This window comes from Lindgomyces ingoldianus (genome assembly GCF_010093535.1).
Source record: "Lindgomyces ingoldianus strain ATCC 200398 unplaced genomic scaffold BDR25scaffold_6, whole genome shotgun sequence".
NCBI classification, from domain to species: Eukaryota; Fungi; Ascomycota; class Dothideomycetes; order Pleosporales; family Lindgomycetaceae; genus Lindgomyces; species Lindgomyces ingoldianus.
The window spans coordinates 1,867,522-1,894,581 of NW_022985167.1; the positions used below are offsets into that span (position 1 = coordinate 1,867,522).

Below are 27,060 nucleotides of genomic sequence, written 5' to 3' on the forward strand. Positions count from 1 at the left end.
TAGGCATTAGCCTATTATATTTAAACAGTAGTTAAAGAAGCTAAACTAGCAGTTATGTAAGCAAAACAACTTGTTAAGGTATTACATGTACTACATTAATCTTTGCAGCGATAGAGAGGCAGAGGCAGAGGCAGCGCTAGAGCTCCCTAGCACTCTAAGAAATTCCTGCAGAGGCAACAAACTACACAAGCTGCAGCTCTACAACTAGAGCTTTAATGCTAAAACAATTAAATTAAAAATATTAGGTAGCAGTATTAGGCATAGCGTAGCAGTATTAGGCAGTGAAAGGAACAGGCGCAACATGTAACAAAGTAGGCACAGTTAACTACGTGGCCTTCTCTTGCTTATAGAGGTTTAGGCTAGACTAGAGACAACTGCTAGTGCTAGTGCTAGCTCTAGCATTATCTATATATATATTATACTATGCAAGAATACTTAGCTTAAGTATTCCTGTGCGTACCTTTTAGTATAGTAGGGAAAGTTGCATAGTATTAGCTTAGCAGGCAGGGCGTCTACCTTATTACACAACGCTAGAGACCGCAAGGTGCAAAGGGGAGAATGTAAGAGGTATTAAGCAGAAAAAACAGGTTACAGAGAGGGAATGTAGGATAGGGGGGTAACAAGAAAAAGTAAACTTTAGAGTTAAAGGCAGAGGTACAGAGGCTAAGAAGCCTATATACCCTGTGCTAAGCCTTTAGGGTACTTAGGGGTTAGATAGCTGTAACATAACTATAATAAAGGAAGACTATTGTAAGGGCAGGAACGTGTTAAGAGTAAAAGCTAGCTATTATTTACTTTTTTAGCTATATTAGTGTGTTAAGGATTAGCATTAGCTATATTAGTGTGTTAGTAATTATGTAAAGCTATGTAAGGCACTAGAGACATAAGAAACTACATTAAATGTATTACTAGAGAAGTCCTTTACAGGAGTTTATATATATGCAAAATAATTAGGTGGGTCTTAGCAACAGACTATGCTAAGATGTATACAACTATAGTGCTAACATATCTAACTATTATGTAACAACACATCTAACTATTGTGCAACTATAGTAACAACACATCTAAGTGTCACTACTGTAAACAGATTAGTTACATGCTATAGTTAAATGTTATTATTATATATTTATTACCTATCTAATACTACTTTGCTAAGCATTATGCTGTAACTATTCTTTAACCTAGACAACTTACTTTAATACGCTAACTATTACTATTGCGTAAGAAGAGCACAGGGACCTACTGTCGCGCACATAGGCCTAGTGTCGCGCCTGTGTTTTAGACAAGCAGCCTAAGACACTTAGCGCCTAAGCTCTCTATAAGCCTCTTATAGTTAATAGACTTGCTTCTTATTACTCTCTAATTAGTAGCTGCAACAATTACTCTAAGCAAGCTTTGCTTTTACAGATTATTTATAAACTGTTGTAGTATTTTAATAACTACTCTAGTAAATATTTAGCCTATTATAAACTTTATCTTATTAAAGTTGTATGTGTTGTTATTTTAGATGCTATACTTAGCTTTAATATTCTTTATAAAGTTAAACTAGCTTTAAATTACTATAAAAATTTTATAAAAAGCTTTTTTATAGTTATACTTATACTTAAACTTTACTTTAAGCTTTAAGTAGCGCTTAATAAATATATTAGGCTAGTTTATGCTAATATAGCCTATATTATACTTAGTGTGTAAAAAATTAGCTATATTAGCTACAGCTGCTAGCTAGGAGGGAAATCCTTGCACATCTAGCTTAAGTATGTGCTAAATAATTACCTACTTTTTATTATTATCTAGCTTTTATAAGTTAGCTATATAATTAGCTTAGAAAGGTTATCTAGCGTGTTAGTTACTTATTATTTTTTAAAAAACTTTATAGATAGCTATAGTGTGTTACTTAAAAAGTGTTACATTTTATTTAAAAGCTTAAAGCATAAGCTACATTTAATGTTTCTTTAACATGTCTAAGTAGTGTAGTAGGGTCTTAGCAAAAGTAAGCAACTTAGGTGTGTAAGCAACTCGCCTGTGAAGTACGTTATATAACTTTCCCTACTATACTAAAAGGTACACATAAGAATACTTAAGCTAAGTATTCTTGCATAGTACAATATATATATAGATAATGCTAGGGCTAGCACTAGCACTAGCGGTTGTCTCTAGCCTGAACCTCTACAAGCGAGAGAGGGCCACGTGGTTGACCGTGCCTACCTTGTTACAGGCAGAGAGTAAGACTATATTCCTCCTAGTAATTGCTAATTGCTAAGTTCTAGCAGTGTTCGCTAGCAACTGCTGTGATTAGTTGCCTAGCCTTGTGATTGCACTATACCCTTCCGGGTTATCACGTGACTTCTATTGGCCGTGCCCTTGTTGAGTCGGCCCATCCTTCTTCCATGGGGTTGGAGGCGTAGGGTATTACCGGAGCCAACTAGTGGTTGTAACAATAACGTATTTTACAAGCAAGTAGTCTACGCAAGTAAACAGCCTACTCCTAAGTTACGGGGTACGATATCAAGTAATTCATGAAGCCCTCTCCATCTCCAACCTCAGCGATACCTCTGCACAGCGCACCTCCACCCTTCATCTGCCTCGTAGCACAATCCAGCCCGCAGCTCACGGTCACACCCACATGATGTCCACTCTCAACAATCAGTTTCAACCCGCTCCAGCGTAACGCCGACCTCCTTACCTCCTTCCTACATCCAGAATTCTCACATCTACATCATCTGGATGAGGTTGAACGCGGAGCTGACCAGCACGAACGATGTGATGACCGTTGTGACGGCCGCGACGGTCTCCAAAAGTAATCGCTGAGAGCCAATCGCTTTATTCCCCTTATCCCTGTCAAACGCCGCATCCACGCATCACTAGCAGAGGCGGTTTTGATTGGGCAGACAGTTTGAAGGGTCTGTCAGGAACAGGCGAAATTACAGGGTCAGAAACCGCCATATGCATTAGACGCCGCTATGAAGTCCGTTCCCGAAGGGCCACCTACCGATCATTATAGCCATCATCAATCGTCAACGAACGGGCAAGGCAGCAAATTCTGTCGTTATGTGTGAAAATTCCAATAGCGCTTGCTAGCAATGTAACTTGCGAAAACTCTCGCACCCCACCCTACCTAACTGCTTATTACACAGTGTTTGACAGGGATTCAGTCTACGACAAAAGTCCGCGTCCGACGCCCTGTGTTCCAGCCTCATTGGCTTCAAGGTTTCATCGCCTACCACATTGGTGCGAAGTCTTTATGCTTTGAGAATGGTTGTCTGGTAACATCATTTGGCGTTTGCCGTGTGCCTTTCTTCACGTTCCGCCCCACCCCACCGTACATAACCTGACGACATCCATTGGTTCCTCCGATGGCGCCTTGTGTGATGGACCTGTCCTCCGGGACCGTGGCGTCCTTGGCGAGATATGAGGATCTGTCGCGGAGCAAATCCATGGCTTGTCGGTGGTGGTCGTAGTTGTATGAGCAGGCGCTCATCGATAGTGGATATCAATAGTATATCTACGGCGACATTTGTATGGCTGATTCAGCGGCTTAGCGAGATTTTCGCTGGCAGGGGGGGCCGTGCGCTCATCAACTTCCAGTATCCACCCATGTCCATTGCCCACCCTCCATGGGCGATATCTACGCCGCCACATGTGCAAATAGCCTGATTTTTGGTCTTATAATAGCTGCCAGGCTGCTCTAGCTTTAAAGCGCTGCAGAGCTGCATTATAATTGCTATTACGTTGCTGGGAACGCACTGTATGGCTGCTAGGTACCTCTTTATAAATGTCACAGTGTGACAGAAGTATACTGTGCTTGCACAGTATTCTAATAATGCAGCAAATTGCAGAACAATGTATTAAATTACAACAAAAAGCAGCAAATTATAGAATAATGTAGTAAATTATAATAAGACGCAGCAAATTGCAGAATAATGCAGTAAATTGCAACAAAACGCAGCAAATTGCAGAATAATGCAGCAAATTGCAACAAGACGCAGCATATTGCAGAATAATGCAGCAAATTGCAACAAGACGCAGCAAATTGCAGAATAATGCAGTAAATTGCAACAAAACGCAGCAAATTGCAGAACAATGCAGCAAATTGCAACAAGACGCAGCATATTGCAGAATAATGCAGCAAATTGCAACAAGACGCAGCAAATTGTAGAACAATGTAAAATAGAATCCCTGCTTAGCAGCTATAACTATCTAAACACTAATTAATTAACTCTTATAATAATAACTATATACAATACTAGGACTACAAAACTAGGGGCAATTGCTCTCCTTCTAAGCGACTCTAAGATGCTTGCAGAGCTGGTCCAGCAAGACCCTCTGCTGCTGCTGCTGCTAGCTCACCTGCCACATAGCCGCCTCCTCACTAGTCCTCTGCGCCTGCGCGATGCGCCTAATCTCCTTAATAACCTTAAGCCGCAGAGAGTACCACTACAGCTCGCTCTAACAACCTAACCTCCACTTGTTCCCCCAGCGCCTGTCTAGCTCAGCAATAGAAGGCTAGCCCTGCAGGCCTACTGTCCATTCGCGCCAGAGATCCTCCACGGTCCTCACAGCGCGGCACATGCGATGCTTCAGTGCAGGTTCTAGCTCAGGCGCCAGCTCAAGCGCTGCTGGCAGCGGCGATGGGCTAGGCGAGCGCGCAGACGGCGTAGGCGCGAGGCTGGCCTGGGCAGAGGTATACCTGCTTGAATCTACGTCTGCCAGCGACGGCGGCGCAGCTGCTGTGTGCCTGAGTGGAGGTGGTGGCAGCAGCAGACCGCCCTGCGCCTGCGATGCCTCCAGGCGGAACATAAGGCTGCCAGACGTGAGCACCTGCAGCTGCTAAGACTGTAATCTCTGCAGCTTGCGCACGTAATTAAGCTCCTCCTTAAGCTCTCTCTTAAGCTCCCTTATCTGCTGCTTGTTCTAGGCATCTAGCGCTTAGAGCTAGTCAGCAAGCAGGGGTATTGCCTAGTATAGGACTAACAGCTAACTAAGAGCTGCCTCTGCGTTAAGAGACGCGTTAATGTCCTAAGCAAAGGCAGCGTACGCCCTGTGCTAGAACACTAGGTGGCTCCACACAGGGTGGCTAGGGAAGCGCTAGCGCAGCGCAACTAAGTCCTAGAGGATCACCTCTCTGAGGTAGAGCAGTAGGCTTGTAAGGCCCCCTGCGGCTAGGTCGTTGATCTGGCTAGCGTGTGGGCTAAAGCGGCCCTTCCACACATTAAGCTCTGGCCAGATGAGAGACAGGAGCTTGTCTGGAGGCATAACAGCTGCGCGAGGGATCTTGAAGCAGCCCATCTGCAGCAGATGGCCAGCCATAGACCTTATGAACTTCTGCGGCAGTAAGTTAAGGTAGCAGCTAACTATTTACTTCTAATTCTACCTGCCTGCTTACTAAATCTAATCCTTACTAACCCCTTTAAGCTCTGCTAGCTTAGCTGCTCTACTGCGTAGAAGGTAAGTCTTCTTCTAAGATAAGATCCTAGCGTAACTGTACGCCTTCGCGACCTAGTTGCGCTGGGAGTTGTAGGAGAAGGCTGCTGTACAATCGCCTGTGCTGGCCTTAATTAGCTGTATGCAGTACTAGGCTAAGCGCTTACTAAAGTCAGGAAAGGGCTTGTCGCCTAGGTCCTAGTAATAGAGCAGGTAGAAGGCTAGGCTGCTAAGCATGCAGAGGATTAGCTTCTTGTGCCGCAGCGCGCCTATTGTCTTGAGCTAGCTATGCTAGTTCTGCTTGCTTGCGCGGGTGGTGAATATTAGGGGCATGCAGCGCGTAGGGCTTTCCCCTTTAAACTTAAAAGTAAATAGGTCTAAGATCTCTGCAGAACAGCAGTTGCCTCCACACATAAGCATGTAGTGGCCCAGCATAAGATCAACTAGCGTACGGAAGTGACACTCTACTGTTGCTGAGGACAAGCTTGCGTCTGCGCTATGTGTCCACAGCTTGCTACAGAGCCGCTTAAACTTGTCCTTAGTGTAGCTGTTAAGCAGCGTGTCTCTGCCCTTGTTAGCGTACTGCTCTCAATCTCGCTGGGCATCCCTGCGCTGCAGAGACCTAAGGTACTCCCTTACGCTGTCTACGCGCGGCAATAGGTGGCTGTTCATGCCTAGCGCCTTCTGCTCTCGCCAGAGGTTAGTGATGGCTGTAATGTAGGCGCAAACTAAGCGCTAGGCAAGACGTGTCTTATCTTAAGGGACATTGCTCTCTACCTTGCAAGACCTAGTCCTTAAGGGCTAGTTTACAACTTTCTTAACTAAGAAAAGCAGCAGCTTTTCCTTTATAATAGTGCTGCTGTTGTGGTACTGCTTCCTCTTACAGAACGCCTAGACACAGGAGTTAGCACAGACACAGACACACAGATAGGCAGGCAGGCGGGCGAGAATACTACTTTAAATTCCTCCTGCTTTAGAACATAGACCTAGTGCGTATTCTCTGGCCGCTGCTTATAAATTGTAGCTAGGATATAGTGCGCATTAGCGCGCAGCTTAGCGTTGTTCGCGATGTTGACGTCTGCGCGCTCGCGACGCGCCCTGCGCTGTAGACCCATGCTCGCTCGCCTTGCCCTGCTCTTGCCCCTGAGTGAGTGTGTACAGTGAGGGAGGGTATATACAGCAGCAAGCAGTGCACGCTGAAGCTCGGGCTCGGGATGAAGGTGAGGGCAGGGCCTGGCCTGCCCTAGGGCCTCTCCATCCATACATATATGTGTGTGTGTGTGTGTGTGTGTGTGTAGTACAGGAGCCATCAGCGGCGGGCTCAGCAGGCGGCCGGTGCAGTAGGAGATGTCCACCGCACGGGCGCGAGAGCCGGGGGTGGACATCCGCAGACGCCCGCAGGAGGCGATTGGTCGAGAAGCGAGACAGCGACTCAGCCAAGGCTCAGTGCGGCCTCGAATACCAGGAGGTATGGTGTTTCGAAGCATCGTACAAGCTCGTCGACAGAAGGATAAACTCCGTTTTCGCCCCTCGCTTTCATGCCTCACCTCCCGCGGAGAGTTTATACAACGAACCATTCTTTATCTGACATCCAAGCACACCTTCCATTCTTTTCTTACATGCCAAGACTGGTCTTGCCATCTATCGAAGCTTTTTGTAATCCTCATATACCTGTATTTTTTTTTGCACATATAGCCGACAACATGTACGGACGCTTCATCCTTCTTGTTGCCACTTTCACTCTCTCTATTGTGGCTGCTCCGATTCCAGTAGCCTCTCCAGATAACTTGACTATAGAGACTGTTATCAAAGGTCGATCTGAGGTAACCATGACCATGCGTTATGTCCGAGTCATGTGCTAATCATGATTGCAGATCCTCCCCCGAGTTGTCGTTGTTGATGATAAACGACAGACAATCTCCGATGACGGGAATGAAGTTGTTAGCCATAAGCGTCAAACCATTTCTGACGATGGGAATGAGGTGGTTGGACATAAGCGACAAACCATCTCCGACGAGGGTGACGAAGTAATCGGCCACAAACGACAGACCATCTCCGACGAGGGCAACGAAGTAATCGGTCACAAGCGGCAGAATATCTCCGACGAGGGAGATGAAGTAGTCAGCCATTGAAGACAAGTCACCGCAGACGGTGGAAACTACGTGGTCGGACATTGATCTTTTGCGCCAGAGGCCTTCGTGTCAAAGGCTGCAAAGGTAGTCATCAACGGCGACCTTGTCAGTTGAATAAGATCCGCACAGGCCTTATCGAGACTCGGACCTCCAGTTATACCAGTTGCGCTAGATTTCCTTCAGTGTTCCTCGAATCTTTACCCGCGCAGGAAAGTGTCGAATTCTCATGTCGTTATGAGACTGAGGGCAGTCGAGGTTCATTTTGTGCTGCAAGGTTGCACTTGCAGGTGGACATCGGATGATCGACGACTGTGAGGCAAGGTAGCTTGTCCGTATCGTATACGAGCCTTATCCATTTCAAAGTTTCCAGTTCAAAGGATTCTAGGGTTGATGCTAGCTTTGATTGGCAAATATCGCAGAAGATACATAGGTCAGGGTGCGATCAGTAGAGTCTCAAATCCAACCGGGTGGCGGCTGATTCTGTTTTGGTGCCAACGGGGAAAATAAGTTCCCAGAAACTCTCCAGCCTTTCTTAGGAAGCAATTTAACTCTCAACTCTTTAGTCTTAGCTCGCGGAGTACCCATAGTGGCAGAGGAGGTGATTTTCTTCTGCATCGCATCCGGAAGACCGTAGAGCAGGGTCGCAATAGCCGACGTTTTCCAGATGCCAACCTGATCCCTTTCCATTGAGCTCTTGATTATCGTGCCAATGAGGAAAATCAGACTAAGAAAAAGGACGACAAAAGGTAGGGAAAGCCAAATCCATCTCACTGCAACATAGGTTTCCATACTGAAAGCCTCCCCGGACACCGTTTCCGTGGTGTTCGTAGATCGAATTACGTTCGTCAGGGCTGTGGCCAGTTTTTCCATATGGCTTGTCACATTGTTCGGCGCTATCCAAGGATTGTCCCCGAAGCTGCGTAGTCTAGGTTGGCCTTTCACGTACACTTGGTATCGCATCAATGGGGTGGTAGAAGCATTCGCCACGGTTGCGAAGGAAGGGAACATGTCGTCAAAGACGGCCATGTTTTGTATAGCTGTATTGTTAGAAAGTCCGTATGAAGGACCACCCGCACCATTCGAAGGATCGACCGTAATACTTTCAAGGTAGAATGTGCTGGTCCCATTGACAGGCCCGGTGGTTCGGGTTGTTTGCCATGGGTAAGGTCCCTCGGTTGTATTCACAAACTGATCTATCACTTCCTCTTTGTAATTCGCCCAGTAGTACGAAGATGTGATCTTTTTGACGCACCACGAGAGAACACACTCATGTGCTATGGGAGTCTTGTTCTGGTAAACGCTATTGAGCCCGTTTGAGGCACCAACAATCAGGAAGTCCGTGATTGGATTGCGAACATGCTTGAAATTGATGGAGCCCCCAAATACTGTTTGTCTTGAGGGGGCCGTCACCATTGGCAAAGCGCGCATCAGGAGGGCTTCTCCTGGTGAAGATGTGATAGGATTAATGCTGTACCCAGACATAAGAACTGGGAAGTCACTCGTCGCGTTGAGAAAATACCCGCATGCTGTTCCATTAGGGTACACAGCATCAACTCCACCAGTCTGATTTGCAAACCAGTCTATTCTTGTAGTAAGGCAAGTAAATGTTAGGAGATAGGACACATCTACACATTTGCTGCAAACTCCCAGTGTTTCGTACGGCGGCCATGTACAGTTGCTCGTGGGACATAGTAGGGGGATATCAGGCCTTGTTGCGTTCCCAAGGATGATTGGCTGAGTGCCATGACCGTAGAAAAATAGTTCCGCAACACCCTGGGTGTTCTGGTCTTGTTGAACAACCTCTACTGTGCCCTGAAACTTCTGACCAAAATGAGGTTGGTACCGGGTGACTTTGGGGATGGAGGAATTTCCCTGCAAAGTCCAGCGTGGCGGGAAGTCGACTACCTGCTGAAAGAAGGGATCGAGAGCGAGCGAAAGCAAAGTTACGGCAGCTCCGAGCGCTGCCAGTGTCCTGGTGGTAGTATTCGTCAGCAAGGTTCCGACGACCAGGTTGATGAGAGGAGAAACATACTTGCACTTTGTGCGGATTAAAAGGAGAAGAGCCCCCCACGGCCCCCGAGAAGCATTATCAAAAATCTCGAAATCCCACATCTTCTTTGAGCCACTTTGGAACCAGCTCCATTTCAGTTGGCCTAGCGCCTCGGCTGTTGGTAGTATGAGGGATGCAGATGCAACTTTGGAAAGGATGGCAATCATGGTATTCAGGGTCAGGTTACCCGGCCACTGAGGCAGTTTCCTATCTCTGTAGTATAAAAGGATGCCAACTATAGCGCCCATGCAGATGGCGCTAGTGCTCCAACAAATGATTTCGAGAAGCCATCGTGCGACAACGTTTCCAGAAGAATTATATATCCAAATTTTCTTCTCGATTCTTTGGGCAATGTCCGGCGTCGACCCATTGTTTTCACGTATTGATTGACGCCTTGATGACCTGAGCGTCGAGGTATGTAGCATACCCGTGGAGGTTTTTGCGATTCCAAGGCCAGATTCAAGGTCACTCCATCGTCCAGTTTTGACGCCCTCCGATTTTTGCGGAGAGCCAGAAGTGGAAGTATGTGGACGGTCGTATTGTCTGATCAATTGCGGATTCGGGACTTTGAGAGAGAAGTTTTCAGGTTGAAGAGGAGAAGCGACTGTGATGTACTGGATGAATCGTTCGCAGGAAGTGGTCGGAGATGGGGCGTGGAGACTTCCACTACTATTTATTCGAGTCCCAGGTTTCCCAGAATCATCGTGAGTATCGAAAAATATCGGAACTTCCGGATATTGCGGCCATGTAGATAGCCGAGATGGACTCGACATTTGGAAGTCTAGAGAAGGGCGTTGGGAATGTTTTGTAGTTGAGAGGCAGGAGATGATGAATTCAGTAAAGCGAAAATTCAGAATCTGGAAGAGAAACTGATCTCCCAGGAGATTTCGAAGAAAAGAAGGACGAGAATGTCGGATTGCTGAAAGAAGAGCGATTCAGCAGAGAATGCTGTGTCATTGAATTTCTTCTTGTCGGATTCTGACTCAAGTTCCATATTTCGTTCGACCTGCCATAACAAGGAGGTATATATTCAGAGTTCGCAGAGTTCGGCAGCAAATATGGGAAGAAGGCTGCCAGGTCAAAGAGGATAAGCAAGCATGGGAGAAGGACTACTTTAGGTGTTTCGTCGATTTCTGTTTGAAACGAAGATTAGGTTGGGTTAAGACTGAAGGTGGCGTGAAACATCCCTACAGTGTTGTGACGGAGACTGTGAGGACCATTATTCCACAATGAGAGCTTAACCGATCCGGGGTACGGATTAGTATGATATCTACATGCGCGAGCTCGTAAATTTAAGCTAAAGTAGGAGGTTGAAGCTTCTCTTCTCAAATCTGGGTGTGAAATTTCCGCCGGATGGCTTCATCCCGAGACCTTGGAAACATTTCAGCCCTTCGACGGTTAGATGTAAGCGCCACCAGCCAGGTCAGCCCATAAAGTACAAGATGTAGGCGCCCAAGTACAAAGTACGAAGAGCCAATGCATATTATTAGCCTTAAGCTGTCCGAGAAAACCGACCAGTCACGATGGTACTGTGGCACGGTAATCGGGCGGCTCGATCGTCCACGTAGACCCGAGACTAGGCGAGACCAACACAGGAAGCCACTGCACCAAGATGAAGCTTCAACAAAAAGCTGACGGATTAAGATAATAGTAAAGAATCTTGACCAACTAAGGGGCGAACGCCAAACTCCTTTTGTCTTACGATCTAAGGTTAGTACTCGAGTTTGAATGTTTGAATCCGAGTTAGGTCCAACAAGTCCAGTTCACGGAAGAAGGACTATACCGCTCATCATAGAGTTTATTGTATCAACAGGGACCACCTTGCGGGCCTGCGGCGGAGATTCCACTGGTATGGAAAGTAGTCTAGGTTTTGGAGGTTCCACCGCACTTTCGATCCCTGGGGAGAGCTATTATTAATACGTCACGTGCGCTGGAAGACCAATTTTGGAGACTTTCATTAATCTAGCGGTCAGGTCGCTGGCCGTCAATATGCCATTTCGGGATCCTTCGGTAAATGGCACCGTCTGATTGGGTTCTAAGAACGGTAAGATGTTGAATTGTTGGTATTTCGGACTGGAGCTTGATCGGTTACTGCATAAGTGCATGAAAGAGCCGCGTTGTTGCTTTGGCAAGCTGGCGCTTGGTGAAGCAAATTGTCGCACGGGAGGCCATAGCCGCCTATTGGGTGGCCAATGTGAAGGCTTCTAGAAAACGGCAGTGAGCTATCAGGTAACGCCCTCGAGCGACACTCTGACGAAACGAGCTTTTTATAGATACCACGAGACAGCAGCATGTTTCGAGGAAGTGTGGAGGAGTTGTGTGAAGAGTGACGACGGAGCGGGCAGGGGTGGGGTGGTGGGGTCTAACAACACCACCCGATCCTACCCTTTTAGCGCAGAATTCTTCCTGGCACAGTCTTGGCGTCCCAGAATTGTTCTTCCCTCCGACCATGTTTTTAAACCCGCAGTCTCAGAGGGCAAGGGACAAATCTATTGGCAGTGCCGTGGGAGGAAGCACCAGCAACTTTCTTTGCTCGCCCGCACCCATCCGTGCCTAGGTCTATTGCAGCCTTCTTGCCGAACACCCCCTCTTCCTCGCTTCGGAGAATGCAACCATAGAAGACGCAGAGCCCAATAAGCGGCCCTTCGCAAAAGCACGCCTCACACGTCTGAGGCTTGCTATGGGCTATACACCATCTACTTTACCAATCCTGGCTACATCAAGCACCAAACGATGCGCTTAATAGAGCTCAACGTATGGAAGAAGACGCTCAAGGATACAAGTTAGACTGGTTTCAGCAATATTTATTAGAGTAGCTTAAGTGGTGCAAGGTCTATACACGGGCACGTGATTGGTAATGGGGGACCCTGTACAGCCGTACGGTGGGTGTCACAGGTGGTTACCGTGACAGCTAGCAAGCAATTTCTATAACTCTAAAGCTAATAGAAGCACTAATGGCATACGAAACTAGCTTAATTGCTGAAGGAGTGTTCTTAGGGCCTATATATATGCAAGAAATGGGTAAGTCTTAGCAGCATGTGACTATCGTGTGAGCCAGCGTGACTACTGCAAACAGGTGCCCTCTCTTAGCAATCAGTCTAGTTCTTTATGCCTCTGGTGCTTCCATTAGCTTGACAGAAAACCTACAGGCGCAAAGTGCTTAATTTGAAGTCGTTTTTAAATCTCAATTTAGTACTAATCCTTCACTGTCCCAACCAACCATCATTCTATCGTACTTTTCTTCGCATGCCATCCCAACGAAACGGAAACATAATTATCTCCATCCTGAATTTCTAATTAGAACTGTTCAAAAGAATTGTTGCCGCATTAGCGCCATCGCTTCATATATGACAATGATATTATTCGCCGCTCGTCGAAGCCGTAGCCTCGCAGGATCTCTAATAAATAAATTACAAACATTCAGAATGTTCAGGTGGGAGTTTTCTTACTTCCACGGATTTCAGGGAAGTTACACGTGATTTTGTCATATACTCGGCCATGCGTAAGACAACTAATTTTAGGCATAATCTTACAGGTGAATCGACTTCACAGTATTGTGCAGAAGACCTCAAAAGTTCCCCAAATTCAGCGTCCCCAACTCCTGACTCATGTTCAGGTTTGGTCGATCAATGCATTCGCGACGGCTGAGAAGCAAATAATCCGAACCGCATCCGGCGCGCATCATCACCATTACGATCACGGAGGTTGAAATGTCGAGATGTATTACCATTACGTCATACAATATCCATCCCGTATACCAAATCATGTCTCAGGCAAAGCTTTTGATACGCATCTCTTCCCTCATCACATAAGTCATGTTCAACGTCTCACTTCACCAATCCAAGAAATAATCAATCCCATCACTAATTGCTGCACCTCCAACCGCCGCATGATCGCTAAAAGGATACGCGTGCAACTGCACATCTCGCAACTTCGAACTCGTCTTCAGTCCATTATACAACGCATTACAATTATCCGTCATCTTCATCGACTCAAGGATACTCTTCCTAAAGTCAAAATCTGCCTGTGTTTCTGTACGTCGTTTCACTGGAAACTGTTCGATGGCTCCGTAGCTGATCTGGTACGCGGGTTTTTGCTTTTTGGACAGATTATGGGTGTTCAGGAGCGTAAGGTTGGTCAGGATGTACCCGTTGTTCCAAAAGAGCGCGGGTGAGGCAGAGAGAAATGTGTCAAAGAGGGTGGGATGTGATATCAGCGCATAAAGTGTAAAAAGGCCGCCGAAGGAATGCCCGTATATCGCATCGCGGTGGAAATTTACGGCGGGAAAGACGCTTTGTTTAACCCACGGGCGCAGGGTCTTGTCAATAAATTTGATGAAATCTTCTGCGCCGGAACGAACGCCGGGAGCTGAAGGAGCAGTGCAGTTCAAACACCAAGGCGGCTGAAAGTCGATGCTACGTTGCGCGCTGTATGGTGAGTCGCTGATGGGGTACCCAATGCTGACGACAATGGTGTCGGGTTGGTTAAACTCGACGGGGCGGCGGCGACGGAAGGCTTCTGTCGCGCCGAAGCCGAGGGCGTTTCCATCGAGGATGTACCTGGGAGAGTGAGTGCAAGCCTCCACGGAGCAACGGCGATGGCTGAACTTACATGGTTTCAACCGTACTATTCGTATTCCTCGAGCTCCATTCCAACGGCCATGCGACCTCAATCTGATACTTCAAATCCGTGACATTGCTCGTCACGCTCCAAACCTGAGCGTTCGGGATTACGGTCTGAGGGAACGACTGGACGAGCGGACTGAACAACCAATTGCCGACTTGTACCATGATGATCCTTCGTTCCTGCGTATGTATGTAGAGAGGAGAATCTGCGAAGCGGATAAAACTGGAGCTCTCGTACAGTCTGAACCAAAGGCCTGGAATCCTTCCTCAGGCACCACTCTTTATACACCACTCCAGCCACGAAATCGCAGTCCGGATTGCTGAGCGGTGAAATAAAAAGCGGGGTGTCCACGTTCCTGCACGTTCTGTTGCCGCGCGTGCCTGGCGAGATGACCGGGATCCTTCCCCATGAAGTTAGCATCGAGTCCCCGAAGAACACTTCTCTAGCCGCGAGAACGGATCAGCAGCGTCAAAGTAGCTTAGCGCGGCCCAGAAAGAAATAGCCCGAGCACAAGCACGCGGCGAGGCGTGTTCGCGAACCCTCAAGGAACGCCGTCAGGCAGCCTATCGTGAGCATCTTATCGAAGAGGGGAAAAGTGCTAAGGCTATGGGCTGAGAGTCCCTCCACAAATGCAACATGTTGCAGGAAGAGAACATTGATTCTGTGCGTTTGCGGCACAGTGTTAGCCGGTATCGGGAAGGGAAATAGTTAACAGGTGCTTGGGTAGGAAAAGCTCGAGCTGCAGGAGTGCACGTGTTGTGCTTGCGCATCTGTTTCCGGGTGAGCATGAATCACTCGGGTTCGTATTCCGGCGCTGTTGACCTTCTAGCGGCCTTCTTTCTGCATGTTCCCGCTGGACGGAGACTCGATTTGCGAGCGGAGAAGCAGAAAACCGGGAATGAGGAATGGTGGCTGAGTCTTACCGAGGGGCTGGGCTTCGACGCTCAACCCAATGTTCGGCTTCGCAAAACAATCGATAAAAACTACGCATATGCCGAGTCATTCTATGAGGTATTAAGCTCATGGTGTTTTCATAACAGATAGAACTGCCGATGTTCTTACCACATTCCATGCAGGATACAATCGTGCCGCGTAAGTCTGAACCCGGGAATCAAGTCTCATTCTCTGGATATTCTCTTCCAGCATCCAAATGGTTGAAAAAGTCCACTGAAGCTCGATGAGAAGTTTAGACCCCTTTCCAGAACAATTTAGTAGAACTCGGTCCCTGACACAAGCGTGGGCGTCCAGGTTCACTTGCCGATCCTAGCATCATTTGGGTAACTGGTCCATTTCCCGGGACTCCCTCAGCTCTTCCCGTCTTCTATGATGTCTTTCTCCTCCGATACTATCAGCCCATAATATCCATTTAACAAGATCTACAAATACGTCCCACTAGTCGAGGCCTAACTTCCGTATCACCGATGCCAGCCACAACGAACTAATAGCGTTCACAGGCTCGGTAGCCTCAAGATTAGCCTGAAAGAAAGAGGAGGAAAAAAAAGGTGGTCTTGGCGTTCCCCAATCCAGGAAGTGGGGTTTCAGCAACGTTGAGTGCCTCTGGCGAAGGATAGTTGCTTGCACTGGGTGGATACTAAACGTATTCCAAATCGGAAAGAGGACAAGGAGAGTTCCGATCCTGCAAACTTCTCCTATAACATCACCACAACTAAGACGCTATTCGGTAATTGCGAATTTTAGTTCGTACCATTCAGCAAAACAAGAGTGGGCGACAGATCACGTATTCTAGCCAGGTGTGGATTTGGAGAAAATGTTCTAGGATGAGTAAATGTGCAGTGTTGACGATTGGCATCCTGAATTGGTTGCTTGAGAGTTCTTGCGTCCATAACGCTGATATTGAGTGTGATTTTAATGAGTCTGGAGGTGTTTCGATGATCGCGAAAGAATCTTCCGAGAGTGAAAAACCCTGAGATATGTCTACGGAGAATGCCCCGCAAATATCTACCTTACAATCCATTGAGCTAGTATGTTGATAGCGAAACGTTTGGTCATACTGATGCAATACGCAAGGGGAATCCTCAGCCGTTCTTTTTTTTAGTGTCTGCACCCCGCTTCTCAGCTAAATCTTTTGCACTAGTCATACATATGTCTATTCCAACCCTCGAAAGTTCTTAAAAATACTATTTCCTCTTTTAGCGTCCACCTTCTTTCCCCACGTGTCTATTTATGTCCTTAGAATCAACAGGAATTACTCGCATGATACGTCAAGAATCCTGCCATGTTTCTAATCAAACTATCGCTCGTATACCTTTTCAACTCATCCAGCAGTTGGCTAGTTAGACTCAGGGCTTTGACTTGATGTGAGAAGCTTCACGTGCTCCCTTCGCTTTTCTCACTGCCTACTTGAAACATATGGACAAGTGGAATAGAGCATGAAAGCGCGGTTCGAACAGAGTGGCCGAAATGCGTGCCTAAAGTAGTCCAGATGAGCTAGTGGCGGAGGAGTGGCTTGTGTTGGTTTCGAATACTGCCACAAGAAAAGTCAGATCAGAAGGCGATGTTTCATGGGAAAGAGAATGTGAGGAGGTCATTTGAGAAATCGAGAAAGTAGCTGGAGTCTGACGTATAGAGAGAAAGCTTCTGAAGGACAACTTACTGTTCGAGACCAAGTACTTCTCCTTGTGCCCAGGCGCAAATAGGTATTCTCTATATGGATCAATATCCCCAAAGGCAACCCTTCCTAGTGTCATATCTTCCTAGAGAGATTGGGGCTGTACTTCAACATGATCTTGTTCCCTTCCTATTTTAGCCGCTGCCTTTTCCTCGATGGGCCAAAATTACTCATTGCGGAACATCGCATATAGTATAGAGTGTCCTGGTCTGTGAGATAATTCGTATGGAACAAATTGATGTATTTGAAGGTAGCTTTAGGAGGTGGTACGTCGCTCATAATCGTTCGTAAGCTACAGTCAACCCTCACTCCCGAATTCGAGGAATCCAACCAGGTTTATCTAGCCTTGAATTGATGTGATGAAATTATAGTATACAAGCTAATGAATACAACTAGCTAACATCGAGTTAGATAAACAACCGATGTAAGTCAATCCCTATCGCTGTGGGAATGATCCCACTAAAATCTGTGGCCGAGGTCTTGCACGCTAGATGTTGACGGTAAAATTCCATTACAGATTCGAACGGTCGGGTGGAAGCGAATCTAGTGCTAGCGGAAGCAGAAGCAGGGGACCAGCTAGCGAAAGATGTCAGCGAGCTTGGGTGACAGCGGGAGGGAGTACTCTATTCTGATAGGGCGATGGTACAAATGCTTATTTGCATGGGCACGTACGCCACGTCGACACTCAACGAAGAGAATATGGGATCACCTACAGCTGAGATGTGGAGATCGAGTTATAGTGGTGATAGGACGGAGAATCATGAGAACACAATTGCAATTAGAATGACGACAAAACTTGTGGAACGTGTGAGAAAATGGAGATTCGGAAACAAGAGGAAGAAAGCGAATCCCTAAGAACTGGAACTCGTCCCACCATTCCCGCTCCCGTTCCCACCTTGCCGTTGCTTGTTCCGCACATATTCAAAGAACGCTGGCAGCATATCCGCCTTCATACTTCTATGGAACTCCCACTCCTCCTCCTGCGCCTTCACTGTTGGCCCGACATATATCTGAAGTGGATGCAGCCTCGCCAAGGGCCAAAGGTCCTTTGGTCTCTGAGCTAGTGTCGATAGTAGCGGATAAATCTCATCGAACACCAGGGTTGTGAGAACCTTGAAGTTGCCCGTGAAGCCAGGGGCGGTTTGCCGAATGAGTTCAGGGTCGTAGACGGCAGGGTCGACGAGTCGGATGTGGCCGCCGGAATCCCCGAACGGGGGTCTGCTTTCGGGGAACGGGTGGGAATAGCTGATGCAGCTCTGTGAGTCGACGACGAGAAAGTCCTGTTTCCACATGCGGCGCATGAAATCCGGGTGAGATGGTGTTGCGAACGTTGCGAAATGGCTGGAAAATGTTAGCTCCCTAAAAGAAGGAGATGGAAAACATAAGTGCTCACCGCTTCGCGCCTTCTATGTCCTCCTCCGCGATTCCCACATCCCTGCCATCGATCCACTGCAGTCCACCCGTTGCTTTTACCTTGTCAGCACCCTCGACCCAATCTCCAGCCCTCATGAGATCTGCTTCAAGTTTTTCTTTGAACTGTGCCCATTCTTCGTCTGTCTGTTTGTACGTCAACCGATAGCACACAAAGCCCCAAGTTTGTTTCTCTGGATCGCCACCGTGTTTCAGATACCAGTCGATCCTAGACTTGAGTATTGTTATCCAATGCTCATCACCCAGCTTCTCCGGCTCGCCGCGGAATTCCCTTCGAATCACCGCGCGGTTGTTCCTGGCTTCGTCAAAGTAGGCCATTAAAGCCTCGCGGTTCTGAAGACCTGCGTTGCGATTTTCGTGATCACTGAACGGTATGTGGTTATCCCAGGATTTTGTATCAGCTAGCTGATAGTATATGTTCTGTCGCACCTCCAATGAGAGGTCCTCGATACCGGTCCTGGAGGTATCGTGTCCCTTGAATCCCTCCATTGGTAGAAAGCATACGAAATCGGCTTGAGTGATCGCGAGATTAAGATCCTGTACGCGCTCGAAGAATATCTTTCCTGCGGCGGTAATGGAAGGAGTATCGATCCGAGCGGCATCGTATTCTTTCTCATACTCGATCTTGCTCTTCACCTGAAGCTCCTCCACGCGATCTACTAGCCATTGATGAGTCCTCCCGGAAATCGTCTTAAAGATCGCCCGCATATACTCTTCCCACATCCCCGTGATATTCATCCGTTCCGCAATGCCCATCTGCTCGCGTCTTGCATTAATCGCAACTTCATACGTCTCATATTCCTTCCACAGCCAATTGTACCCCTGTCTCAACTGTTGTTGAACATTCTCGTCATTCATGAACGCAAATATTTTTAAGATCTCAACCATCAGATCCTGGAATTGTTGGAAATTCTTCGGATCATCTAGCTTCTTCTCCTTCCAGCGTCCGCCCGTCATCGGCACCATCCCATTCCAAAGCTTGGCTTTCAGCGACTGCAACCGAGCTGGAAATGCCACAATTGCGAGACCCTCTTTGAAGAAAGCACCGGTAATTCTATCCATAAGGGAGGCGTTGATACGGTTGTAAGGTGCTACAGCCCAGGTGCTGTACGGTGCGTTTTGCAGTGGAACCTCATCATCTCGCATCAAAGGAAAGGATGTGAGACCACCCCCAGGAAGCCAGCCCTCATACATGCAGTCGCCGAATTGCATGACGGTTTGGGGAGGGATCAAGCGATCCACTGAATCACGTGTCAAAAGCGTTAAGACCCTGTGGCTGTGCGCGACTTACTGTACACCAGGCCGTGCAGTTGTTCCATGCTCCAGGCATTTGGATCACCAAATTGGGAATGCATCGCACGTTGAGCTAGATCGACATCAATATTCGATACATTGTTGCTTCCCCGGTCCATCTTGAGTGTTGAGGTGGTGAAGTACGCGTTCTGGTGACCGCACCACAATTGGACGAATGGAACTGGGCGGAACCGTTTTGCGAAGACGGGAAGAGTTTGCCGTCGCGCAAAATAATGCAGGTACTGGCGATACGCGTTCATCGTGTTGACAACGCGTTGCTTTTTGTATTCATGGAGGAGGAGGATGCTGAAGGAATCGCTCAAGAGTGGCTCAGGGGCGAGGTTGCCTAAGAATATTTCTTGGCCCAAGCCGGAAAAGGGCATACACTAACTCCACTCGGACAGTTAGACTCTGGAGGATTCGAGTTTTCCTATAAGGAGCCATGACTGCCTGAAGTCAATACTCGACATGGAACTAGATGGGTTCCCAGTCGCTATGATTGACGACGGATTTGTTGGTAGTGAAATGAATGTCCAGGTAGGGTACGATGACGCCATACGTAAGAAAAGTCCTTCTTCCAACCATTCAGCGCTCTACTCCGTCCTGAATCCCATATAGCCATTTGCAGCACACTCACTAATTGTCTTGTAGTATGTCGGAACACCTCCAAGGTAAATCAATGGCTCTCTTGGCTTCCCAGGGATATTATCGCCCATGTACCACTTTTTGTCGTCAGCATAAAATTCACATCAAGATTCAACAACCAGTAGACTTACCGACTTCGCAGTCGGGAGAAGCGATGCATTTGCAAACCTCAAGATATCCTCCTTCCACTTCTTCTCACCCTCAGCTTCGGCTTCAATCCTCCTCAATCCCTTCAACTTCATATGATTTATGACATTCACTATCCAGTCACCCTGGAGCTCCGCGCAAGTTGGCCCATTGCAAAATGCTGTCGGAGCCTGTGGTCCATAGGTGAAGAACAGGTTGGGGAATCCGGACACGCTCATTCCGAGATACGTCTTACACCCATCCACCCAGTGCTCACTCAGCGACTCCCCAGAAGGACCCTTAATGTCAATCTGGGAAAGACCTCCAGTGAGGGCATCGAAACCTGTTGCACAGATAATGTAATCAAACTCGAACTCCTTTTCGCTAGTTTTAATACCTTTCTCAGTGATTTCCTCGATCGGTGTCGCCTTCATGTCAACGAGATGTACATGTGGCTCGTTGAAGATCTCGAAGTAACCGTTTTCGAGAGAAATGCGCTTGCAGCCAAAGGCATGGAGTTGCTTCATTGGAGCCAGGATATCGGCAATCTCCTTTTTGTGGATCCTAGCTCGCGTCTTGTCGCGCCAGAAGTTATACGCTTCGCGATTCGCGGATTCAACGAACAGCATGTCTTTGTAGGTCGCGAGCCAGAACTTAAAGTCACCTTCAGCCCATAGCTTCTCGTATATATTCAGACGTTCTTCTAGCGAGTCGTCGAAGGTAGAGCGAGGAATGAAGTCGAAGTCAAATCCAGAGAAGCACTCCTTGCGGCCATTGAAGAGGTCGGGATATTCTGATCTGGGGTGAGCTTGCTCGGGAAGGTTGTAGTTGACTTGCCTCATGGGCATGCACGTGTTTGGCGTGCGTATGAATACATGCAGTTTCTCGGCGACCTTACTGAGGTCGGTTGCTAGCTGGACGCCTGTCGAGCCGGCGCCGATGACAGCTATTCTTTTACCCCGGAGATTGGGTTCTTCATGCGGCCAGTATGAGGGATGGACGAATATCCCTAAGTACAAGGTTAGTACTAAGCTTAGTTATCTTGGTTTCGAGATAGTACGTACCTTTGAACTTCTCGATTCCCTTCCAGCCTGGAATGTACCGCTTCGCAGCAAAGCCCGCGCTAATTGAAAGAAACTTGACCTTGTAAGTCCTGCCATTCTTCGTCTTCGCAACCCACTTAGCCTCAACATCGTCCCAAGAGGCCGAGCTAACGAAAGTGTTGAACTCAGTATCCTTCCTCAAATTCCACTTGTCGGCCACATGAGCAAAGTACGCACGCAACTCCGCACTCCCGGGGAACCGCTGTCTCCAAGTCCAGTCTTTCCACAAATCTGGGTCAGAGAACTCGTAAAGAGGGATAGTGGTGTCTACACGAGCACCTGGGTATCGATTCCAATACCAGACGCCACCATAATCAGTGCCAGCTTCCACGAGCTTGACACGGTATCCATGGTCGCGAAATGACTTCAGTTGATAAACCCCACCGAAACCAGCGCCTACAACAAGGACATCGAGTTCTTGAACTTCAGCGCTGTAGACACCGTTGGTTTTATTGAGACTATTGGCACTATCTTCATTCAAGGGAAGAAGTTTCAATTCCTGAATTGAAGTCATCTTGAAGAGAATTTAGAATAAGAAACCGCCTAAAAATATAGAGAAGCGATTTTGTATAGCGCGGGTGAAGAAAAAGTCGATAAAACTTAGGTGGCAAAGTTAGAATGGCTCCGCAGATGGTGGAGAAGGTCTGGTGACGTGATGGCTGAGAGCCATGAATATTCTAGTCTGTATCTGTTTGAACGATTGGTTAGAGAAAACGCAATCCGTATGGTGTTTGAGTCGACAAGGGCTTTGCGGTTCCGACAGGTTTGCAATTGAAGAGGAGGGGGCTTAGGTGAGCCTCATAGCTCTCAGAACATCCTACACCGATAGCACTCATGCAAGAATCTTCTCTAATATCGAATGGCAGCGATTCAAGACCTTCTCTGGCAGTAGGCTACCGCGCAATCGTTCCGCTTTGTTATGGCTGATCTATCCTAATTGGGAAACTGTGCATGCAATTTTAATCTAAAGATGAGGGGAGCCAAGGGTCATGGATCCACTAAAGAATAGACACAGAACACCATCGAATAGTATCCTGCATGAAAAAATTATAACCCCTCATATTTTGCCCTGGAAATGTTCATTTTCATATCATTACCGTCCTATTTCGAGCAAGATTAGCGATTTATGATCGAATCAACGATCGCAACGATTTCAAAGAACGCGATTGTAAAGATGCCTCGTCGAGCCACCTGAGACCAATAGAATGAGGAATCACCTCCGATAAGGAGGACACCTGCGAAATCCCCGAGTCCCGACCGTTCGGGACGTGATGATTTGCTGTGTCGGGGCTAGCTTTTCCCGATAAACCTCATCGTGATACTAGGGGCGGTAAATCGTAGGATCTGACAGGCTCGGCTGTATATTACCGATTCATTCCGATGCCAGAAGTCCAAATGGAGAGGCGAAGATGTTCAAGGAATCAGGCTGTCGACGAACGAGACCACTTACTGTGTTAAATCCTAGTGTAAGCGTTTACAAAATGTTACCACCTAACGTAGAACATTAATTAGAGTATTTTAACTCTGTTAGGTCCCTTGCAAGATTTAATCTGAAGTTAATAAGATGCTAATGTCTGTTCTGAGGTAAGATTACTGTGGTCATGTTCCATGGTTAGTGACAAGATCCAGTTCCACGATCAGCATACAATGCACTACCCCAATGAAGTTAAAAGGGCTAAAATATCCATGACAAACCCCCAGTCATCTAGCAGCAGCTATGGTAGCGTCTAGCCATCCCCAGGCCCTTCGCTTGTCCTCTCTCGTAGGAGATTCGCCCAGTTCAGCATTTCCCTCTCCCGGAGGTTAGTTGTCATAAAGCCATAGCAGCAAAAATAGTCTTCATTGGCTCAACTGAGTAGCGGGGCTACTATTAGCATATATATTTCATTTGGAAGAAGACAGGCAGAATCCTTGCTCCCCCCGAAAGATCTTCCCAGGCAAGGGGCCCTTCCAGGAACAGCACATGTACTTTGGGGACACCACAGCGCGAGTGAAAATTGAGATGGATTGAGACCACCTCTGTTTCCAAGAGTCGTACAATTGATTATGGAAGCTTGCTAACGCCGGGGAAAAGATGTAGATGCCTGTGAATGTCGCCACAGCCGTCGGTGTCGAGCTCCATATTCATTACTAAATTTAGGAGCGATTGCAGAATTTTTGTTTAAGACAGAGCGCAGGGAAATACGGAGGAATCGTCAACCGCCTCGTTTTACATATGTAGCGAGAAGGCGTTGAGTCGATTTAACGCTAAGCGTAATCTATTGAAGGCTCAAACTCATCAATTCGTCGTCGAATGTTTTGTGAGACGCTATTCAACTCGAATGAGTACACAATATCCTTATTTAGGCCGCTTCAACAAACTTGCGCAATTTTATTTGAGACTGAAGATTAGGAGAGAGGGAAGCATGTCGGAGAAGAACTGTTCTGAGGACATACTTCAGATTCTAGTACATCAACAGGCTGCGTAGTCTTTCAAGAACGTCCACAAGGGTTTCAGTCAGAATTGTTCCAACGGAGGCCATAGTCGTCTATTTGGAAGGAGTGGAGGGGTGGGGGGTGCAGAATATGAAGTCATGGTTGGCTAATGTAGTTTATGAGCAATACAACTAGGTTGTGATACTCTCAGTCCACACCATCCTGATTGGATAACTCGAGAGGCATGTTGAGCCATTATGAGACAAAACTTGACGGAAGAGCGGACAGGGGTGGGTGCCTTGGTGGATTTGTGTAGATAGACAACTAGCATTCAATAGGCCATGAAGCGACTTAGTTACGTGCGTCAGCATAACGTGACTTTTCCGTGAATTAGCCAAGATATGGATTTCTTTGGGAAGTCTTTGTTCAATGAAGGATTGCTTAACATAATTCAAGAGGCTTTTACAACCTGTGGTCATATTTGTCCTTGTTATACCATCTTATTCACCCCAACTGACCAATACTCGTCCCCTTGAACCTCTCCCTTCATATAACCCCGCACCAACCGAAAAGGGCGGTATAAGTGCATTTATGTCTATGATTGTCTAGCTTTCATGCAGGATTTTGTAAGCGGGCTGCCTGGCTTTATCGGAGGAGAAGAGGTAATAAGTCCTAGAGGCCTAGGAGCCGCAAATAGAGAAGGGATTCAGATATCGTAAATGTAAACACCGTATTTGCAGAGAGGGGGTGACTTATATAGAAACAGGGTCAGAGACACCACGCTCGAGAGTCCTTGCCTCCTCTTCTCCATCTAGTTCCCTTGTTCCCCCCTCCCCATCTAGTTGAAACACATCAGCGCCATCCAATTCCCTTTTCCCGCCCGTCTCCGTTCCGTCGATTTCACACTGGGCGTTATCTGCGTCCATCTCTACCCCACTGATAACCGCCTCAAAGCTTCCTGCACTGCCCTCGCTCCTTAGATCCAACTTCTTTCGTATCTTCCGTCGATAAATAACAGCCATTACAATCACTGCTGCAATAATCGGGACAGCCACGCCTACGCCAACACCCGCTCCAATAGCAATTTGATCCTGATCAGAAGCGGGGGGGTCAGTCGGAAACCCTATTTTCGTAACCGTCGCAACTATTACAGATAAAGAAATTGATGTGTGCGGTATTTTCGTCTTGGTTGAGCTTAAGGCGGTGAGCCTCGATGAGCTGCCGGGATTCGAATTTGATTTGTAGCAATAGTCACTCTTATTCGTCCCGCCATCTTTACAACTCCCATCTCCACAATAAACCTGAAATTCGATATCTCCATTCACTCCTCCCACACACCAAAAAAGCGAAGAGTTGACGTGCGTGAAGTCGTCGGGTTGGTTTTTTACGCGGAGCTCGTTGGGAATTCGTTGGTTGTAGGTGTCTGCATTTGGATTTTAGGCTAGGTACCGAGCAAATGGATGCGACATGCAGGCAGGGGGAGGTGAGCGTAGGTAGGTAGAAGAGAAGCGTACATACTTCCTCTATTAAGAAGGTTCCAGCCGCAGTAATCGATACCGTGCTTACAATTGTCTGCGACAGTAAGCTTGCTGAACATGCAAAACGCAACGAAGGTAGTGGAAAGGAATTTGGATGGCCCCATTCTTCCTCACTTTTATGAATGGTGGTGGAGGGGGAGTGAAACAACATAAAATAAGTAAACTAAAGCCGTACCGTAAGATGGAAACCTGACCCGTTGTCTTGGTGATGTGAGGGGCGAACCAAGGTAAGACAAGCACAGCGGCGGGTCGAAGTCCGGTGATCAAAGTCAAACGTACCGCAACCTGGCTTTTAGTGCAAGTTAGCAACTACAACATGCTATCGCATAACGTGGAACATAACTAGGGTTGGCTCTATCTATTAGAATTCTTACCGCCATTAGATAGAAGGTTAATATGATACCAATTACTGTCTTGAATTACCTCAGTTAAGTTATACTTGGGGTGAAAAAGGTGCAGTGGAAAAGTCTAGTGTTGAACTAGTGAGGTTCTAAAACTAGGATTCCGTTCTACAACTAGGATTCCGTTCCACGTTCCACGACTAGGATTACGTTCCACATTACACGACTAGGATTACGCTCCACGACTAGGATTATGTTCCACAACTCCATAGCCTCGCGATTTCAATTTCCGAAGTCCGTACTCGACTAACACCTTATTGGCGAAACATTGTTTGAACTCCCAGACTAGCCATCTCTTCCCAAACCAACTTTTTCTTCCAAGTTTCGCACCGAATGAGATTCAAGTCACGATGGCATACAGGCTAGCGTGAATCTAAGAGCCTTCAAATGAACCTTTAATCCTTGCTTCCTCTATTCAGTACCGGAAGAAGAGACCCCACTTATCTTGAAACAACCCCATCCCCCCACTATCTCTCTCTCTATCTAGTGCCCTGCCTAACCTACAACACTTCCTCCCATCCTTCCGATACTTGAACTCCACTTCACCAAGTATTCCCAACAATGGGACTATGCTCCCCGTGGCTGATCCTCAGGTTCTGGGACTCTAGGATGCGGAACACCACCCAACGTTCGTTCCGTTTGACTGCGCTGCTAAGCATAAACTCATCAGTATTGGACACCTTTATCATTCCTAGGATTTCTTTATGCTAGAGGATGAAGTAGCTGATGGCCTGTCTGTTAGAGTTCCCAAACCTCTTGTCAGCCACACCAATCTAAACAGACAATATTACGAGGAAGAGGCTATCTAGAAGAGCCTGGCCTTGCTTTGAACCTGCGCTGAAATTGGAACCAGTGCAGAAATTTAACACTGCTGGTTCGAAGTCTGGTGCGTCGCATGTCTTTCAGCATCTCTCCATTGACGGTATGGTTGATGATGAACAAAGGTTCAAAGCTAACCTCACCCCCTAATTAACTTGGATGATATCCGGCGCATTCCGAAGGTCTGGACGCAGTGCGGGAAATAAGGATTGTGGTATGTCGCCGCCATGTAATTCGGACTGAATTGCTCTTCGATGGTCATCGCTATGGGACGAGATGGATTGTTGGTACCATAAACTTCTGTGGTGTAGGGCTTTACGTGGTATATACTCTGTCAAAATAGTTTATGGCAAATTGTATATTGTTCTTATAACCTGATTCTCTTGTGGTGGATCCCGTGCAATGTACATCTACTTGACAATGGCGGGTCG

At 47.2% G+C, this 27,060-nt stretch overlaps 10 protein-coding genes across 10 annotated transcripts; 3 read left to right on the forward strand and 7 right to left on the reverse strand.

Annotated features, from left to right (window-relative positions):
* Nucleotides 1–2,335: 2,335 nt before the first annotated feature.
* BDR25DRAFT_351483 (uncharacterized protein) lies at nucleotides 2,336–3,639 on the reverse strand (the record flags this gene model as incomplete). Its single annotated transcript, XM_033694858.1, has 10 exons — nucleotides 2,336–2,422; nucleotides 2,495–2,690; nucleotides 2,716–2,828; nucleotides 2,863–2,958; nucleotides 3,024–3,074; nucleotides 3,158–3,192; nucleotides 3,222–3,295; nucleotides 3,334–3,360; nucleotides 3,389–3,473; nucleotides 3,513–3,639. 10 exons carry the CDS (start codon nucleotides 3,637–3,639, stop codon nucleotides 2,336–2,338), a joined length of 891 nt encoding a protein of 296 aa, XP_033551836.1.
* Nucleotides 3,640–4,338: 699 nt separating this feature from the next.
* Nucleotides 4,339–6,093, reverse strand: BDR25DRAFT_323067 (uncharacterized protein; the record flags this gene model as incomplete). The annotated part of the gene is made up of 7 exons (XM_033692076.1): nucleotides 4,339–4,434; nucleotides 4,522–4,727; nucleotides 4,980–5,016; nucleotides 5,053–5,085; nucleotides 5,119–5,351; nucleotides 5,400–5,457; nucleotides 6,061–6,093. The coding sequence occupies 7 exons, from the start codon at nucleotides 6,091–6,093 to the stop codon at nucleotides 4,339–4,341; spliced, it is 696 nt and encodes a 231-aa protein (XP_033551837.1).
* Nucleotides 6,094–6,938: 845 nt separating this feature from the next.
* Nucleotides 6,939–7,840, forward strand: BDR25DRAFT_340623 (uncharacterized protein). Its single transcript, XM_033693526.1, has 2 exons — nucleotides 6,939–7,244; nucleotides 7,296–7,840. Exons 1-2 carry the CDS (start codon nucleotides 6,960–6,962, stop codon nucleotides 7,551–7,553), a joined length of 543 nt encoding a protein of 180 aa, XP_033551838.1. The 5' UTR covers nucleotides 6,939–6,959; the 3' UTR covers nucleotides 7,554–7,840.
* On the reverse strand, nucleotides 7,781–10,376 carry BDR25DRAFT_384460 (uncharacterized protein; the record flags this gene model as incomplete). The annotated part of the gene is made up of 3 exons (XM_033697873.1): nucleotides 7,781–9,525; nucleotides 9,586–9,996; nucleotides 10,219–10,376. The coding sequence occupies 3 exons, from the start codon at nucleotides 10,374–10,376 to the stop codon at nucleotides 8,007–8,009; spliced, it is 2,088 nt and encodes a 695-aa protein (XP_033551839.1). The 3' UTR covers nucleotides 7,781–8,006.
* Nucleotides 10,377–13,371: 2,995 nt separating this feature from the next.
* On the reverse strand, nucleotides 13,372–14,537 carry BDR25DRAFT_280641 (alpha/beta-hydrolase). The gene is made up of 2 exons (XM_033687828.1): nucleotides 14,215–14,537; nucleotides 13,372–14,162 (listed from the first exon to the last, which is right to left on the reverse strand). The coding sequence occupies exons 1-2, from the start codon at nucleotides 14,391–14,393 to the stop codon at nucleotides 13,436–13,438; spliced, it is 906 nt and encodes a 301-aa protein (XP_033551840.1). The 5' UTR covers nucleotides 14,394–14,537; the 3' UTR covers nucleotides 13,372–13,435.
* Nucleotides 14,538–17,709: 3,172 nt separating this feature from the next.
* BDR25DRAFT_215346 (uncharacterized protein) lies at nucleotides 17,710–19,701 on the reverse strand (the record flags this gene model as incomplete). The annotated part of the gene is made up of 3 exons (XM_033684836.1): nucleotides 17,710–18,199; nucleotides 18,252–19,474; nucleotides 19,588–19,701. 3 exons carry the CDS (start codon nucleotides 19,699–19,701, stop codon nucleotides 17,710–17,712), a joined length of 1,827 nt encoding a protein of 608 aa, XP_033551841.1.
* A 474-nt stretch (nucleotides 19,702–20,175) lies between these two features.
* BDR25DRAFT_280646 (FAD/NAD(P)-binding domain-containing protein) lies at nucleotides 20,176–22,073 on the reverse strand (the record flags this gene model as incomplete). The annotated part of the gene is made up of 3 exons (XM_033687829.1): nucleotides 21,418–22,073; nucleotides 20,359–21,362; nucleotides 20,176–20,304 (listed from the first exon to the last, which is right to left on the reverse strand). Exons 1-3 carry the CDS (start codon nucleotides 21,968–21,970, stop codon nucleotides 20,176–20,178), a joined length of 1,686 nt encoding a protein of 561 aa, XP_033551842.1. The 5' UTR covers nucleotides 21,971–22,073.
* Nucleotide 22,074: 1 nt separating this feature from the next.
* BDR25DRAFT_351489 (uncharacterized protein) lies at nucleotides 22,075–23,517 on the forward strand (the record flags this gene model as incomplete). The annotated part of the gene is made up of 12 exons (XM_033694859.1): nucleotides 22,075–22,103; nucleotides 22,138–22,219; nucleotides 22,248–22,403; nucleotides 22,461–22,533; nucleotides 22,568–22,637; nucleotides 22,684–22,715; nucleotides 22,751–22,793; nucleotides 22,844–22,907; nucleotides 23,041–23,181; nucleotides 23,223–23,311; nucleotides 23,384–23,446; nucleotides 23,487–23,517. The coding sequence occupies 12 exons, from the start codon at nucleotides 22,075–22,077 to the stop codon at nucleotides 23,515–23,517; spliced, it is 873 nt and encodes a 290-aa protein (XP_033551843.1).
* A 29-nt stretch (nucleotides 23,518–23,546) lies between these two features.
* BDR25DRAFT_351490 (uncharacterized protein) lies at nucleotides 23,547–24,590 on the forward strand (the record flags this gene model as incomplete). The annotated part of the gene is made up of 9 exons (XM_033694860.1): nucleotides 23,547–23,564; nucleotides 23,634–23,920; nucleotides 23,954–23,997; nucleotides 24,055–24,081; nucleotides 24,124–24,173; nucleotides 24,210–24,230; nucleotides 24,266–24,295; nucleotides 24,328–24,454; nucleotides 24,481–24,590. The coding sequence occupies 9 exons, from the start codon at nucleotides 23,547–23,549 to the stop codon at nucleotides 24,588–24,590; spliced, it is 714 nt and encodes a 237-aa protein (XP_033551844.1).
* A 525-nt stretch (nucleotides 24,591–25,115) lies between these two features.
* BDR25DRAFT_159970 (uncharacterized protein) lies at nucleotides 25,116–25,447 on the reverse strand (the record flags this gene model as incomplete). The annotated part of the gene is made up of 2 exons (XM_033684025.1): nucleotides 25,116–25,294; nucleotides 25,390–25,447. Coding segments are annotated over 2 exons (237 nt in total), but the record flags the coding sequence as incomplete, so codon positions are not given.
* Between the last annotated feature and the right edge of the window lie 1,613 nt (nucleotides 25,448–27,060).

What these genes read in the sequence shown, in the direction of transcription:
- BDR25DRAFT_340623 (XM_033693526.1), top strand. Translation starts at nt 6,960, where the DNA reads ATGCCTCACCTCCCGCGGAGAGTTTATACAACGAACCATTCTTTATCT. An exon ending in TTATCAAAGGTCGATCTGAG is followed by an intron (nt 7,245 to 7,295) that starts GTAACCATGACC and finishes TCATGATTGCAG; the next exon opens with ATCCTCCCCCGAGTTGTCGT.
- BDR25DRAFT_280641 (XM_033687828.1), bottom strand. Translation starts at nt 14,393, where the DNA reads ATGGTACAAGTCGGCAATTGGTTGTTCAGTCCGCTCGTCCAGTCGTTC. An exon ending in AATAGTACGGTTGAAACCAT is followed by an intron (nt 14,163 to 14,214) that starts GTAAGTTCAGCC and finishes TCACTCTCCCAG; the next exon opens with GTACATCCTCGATGGAAACG.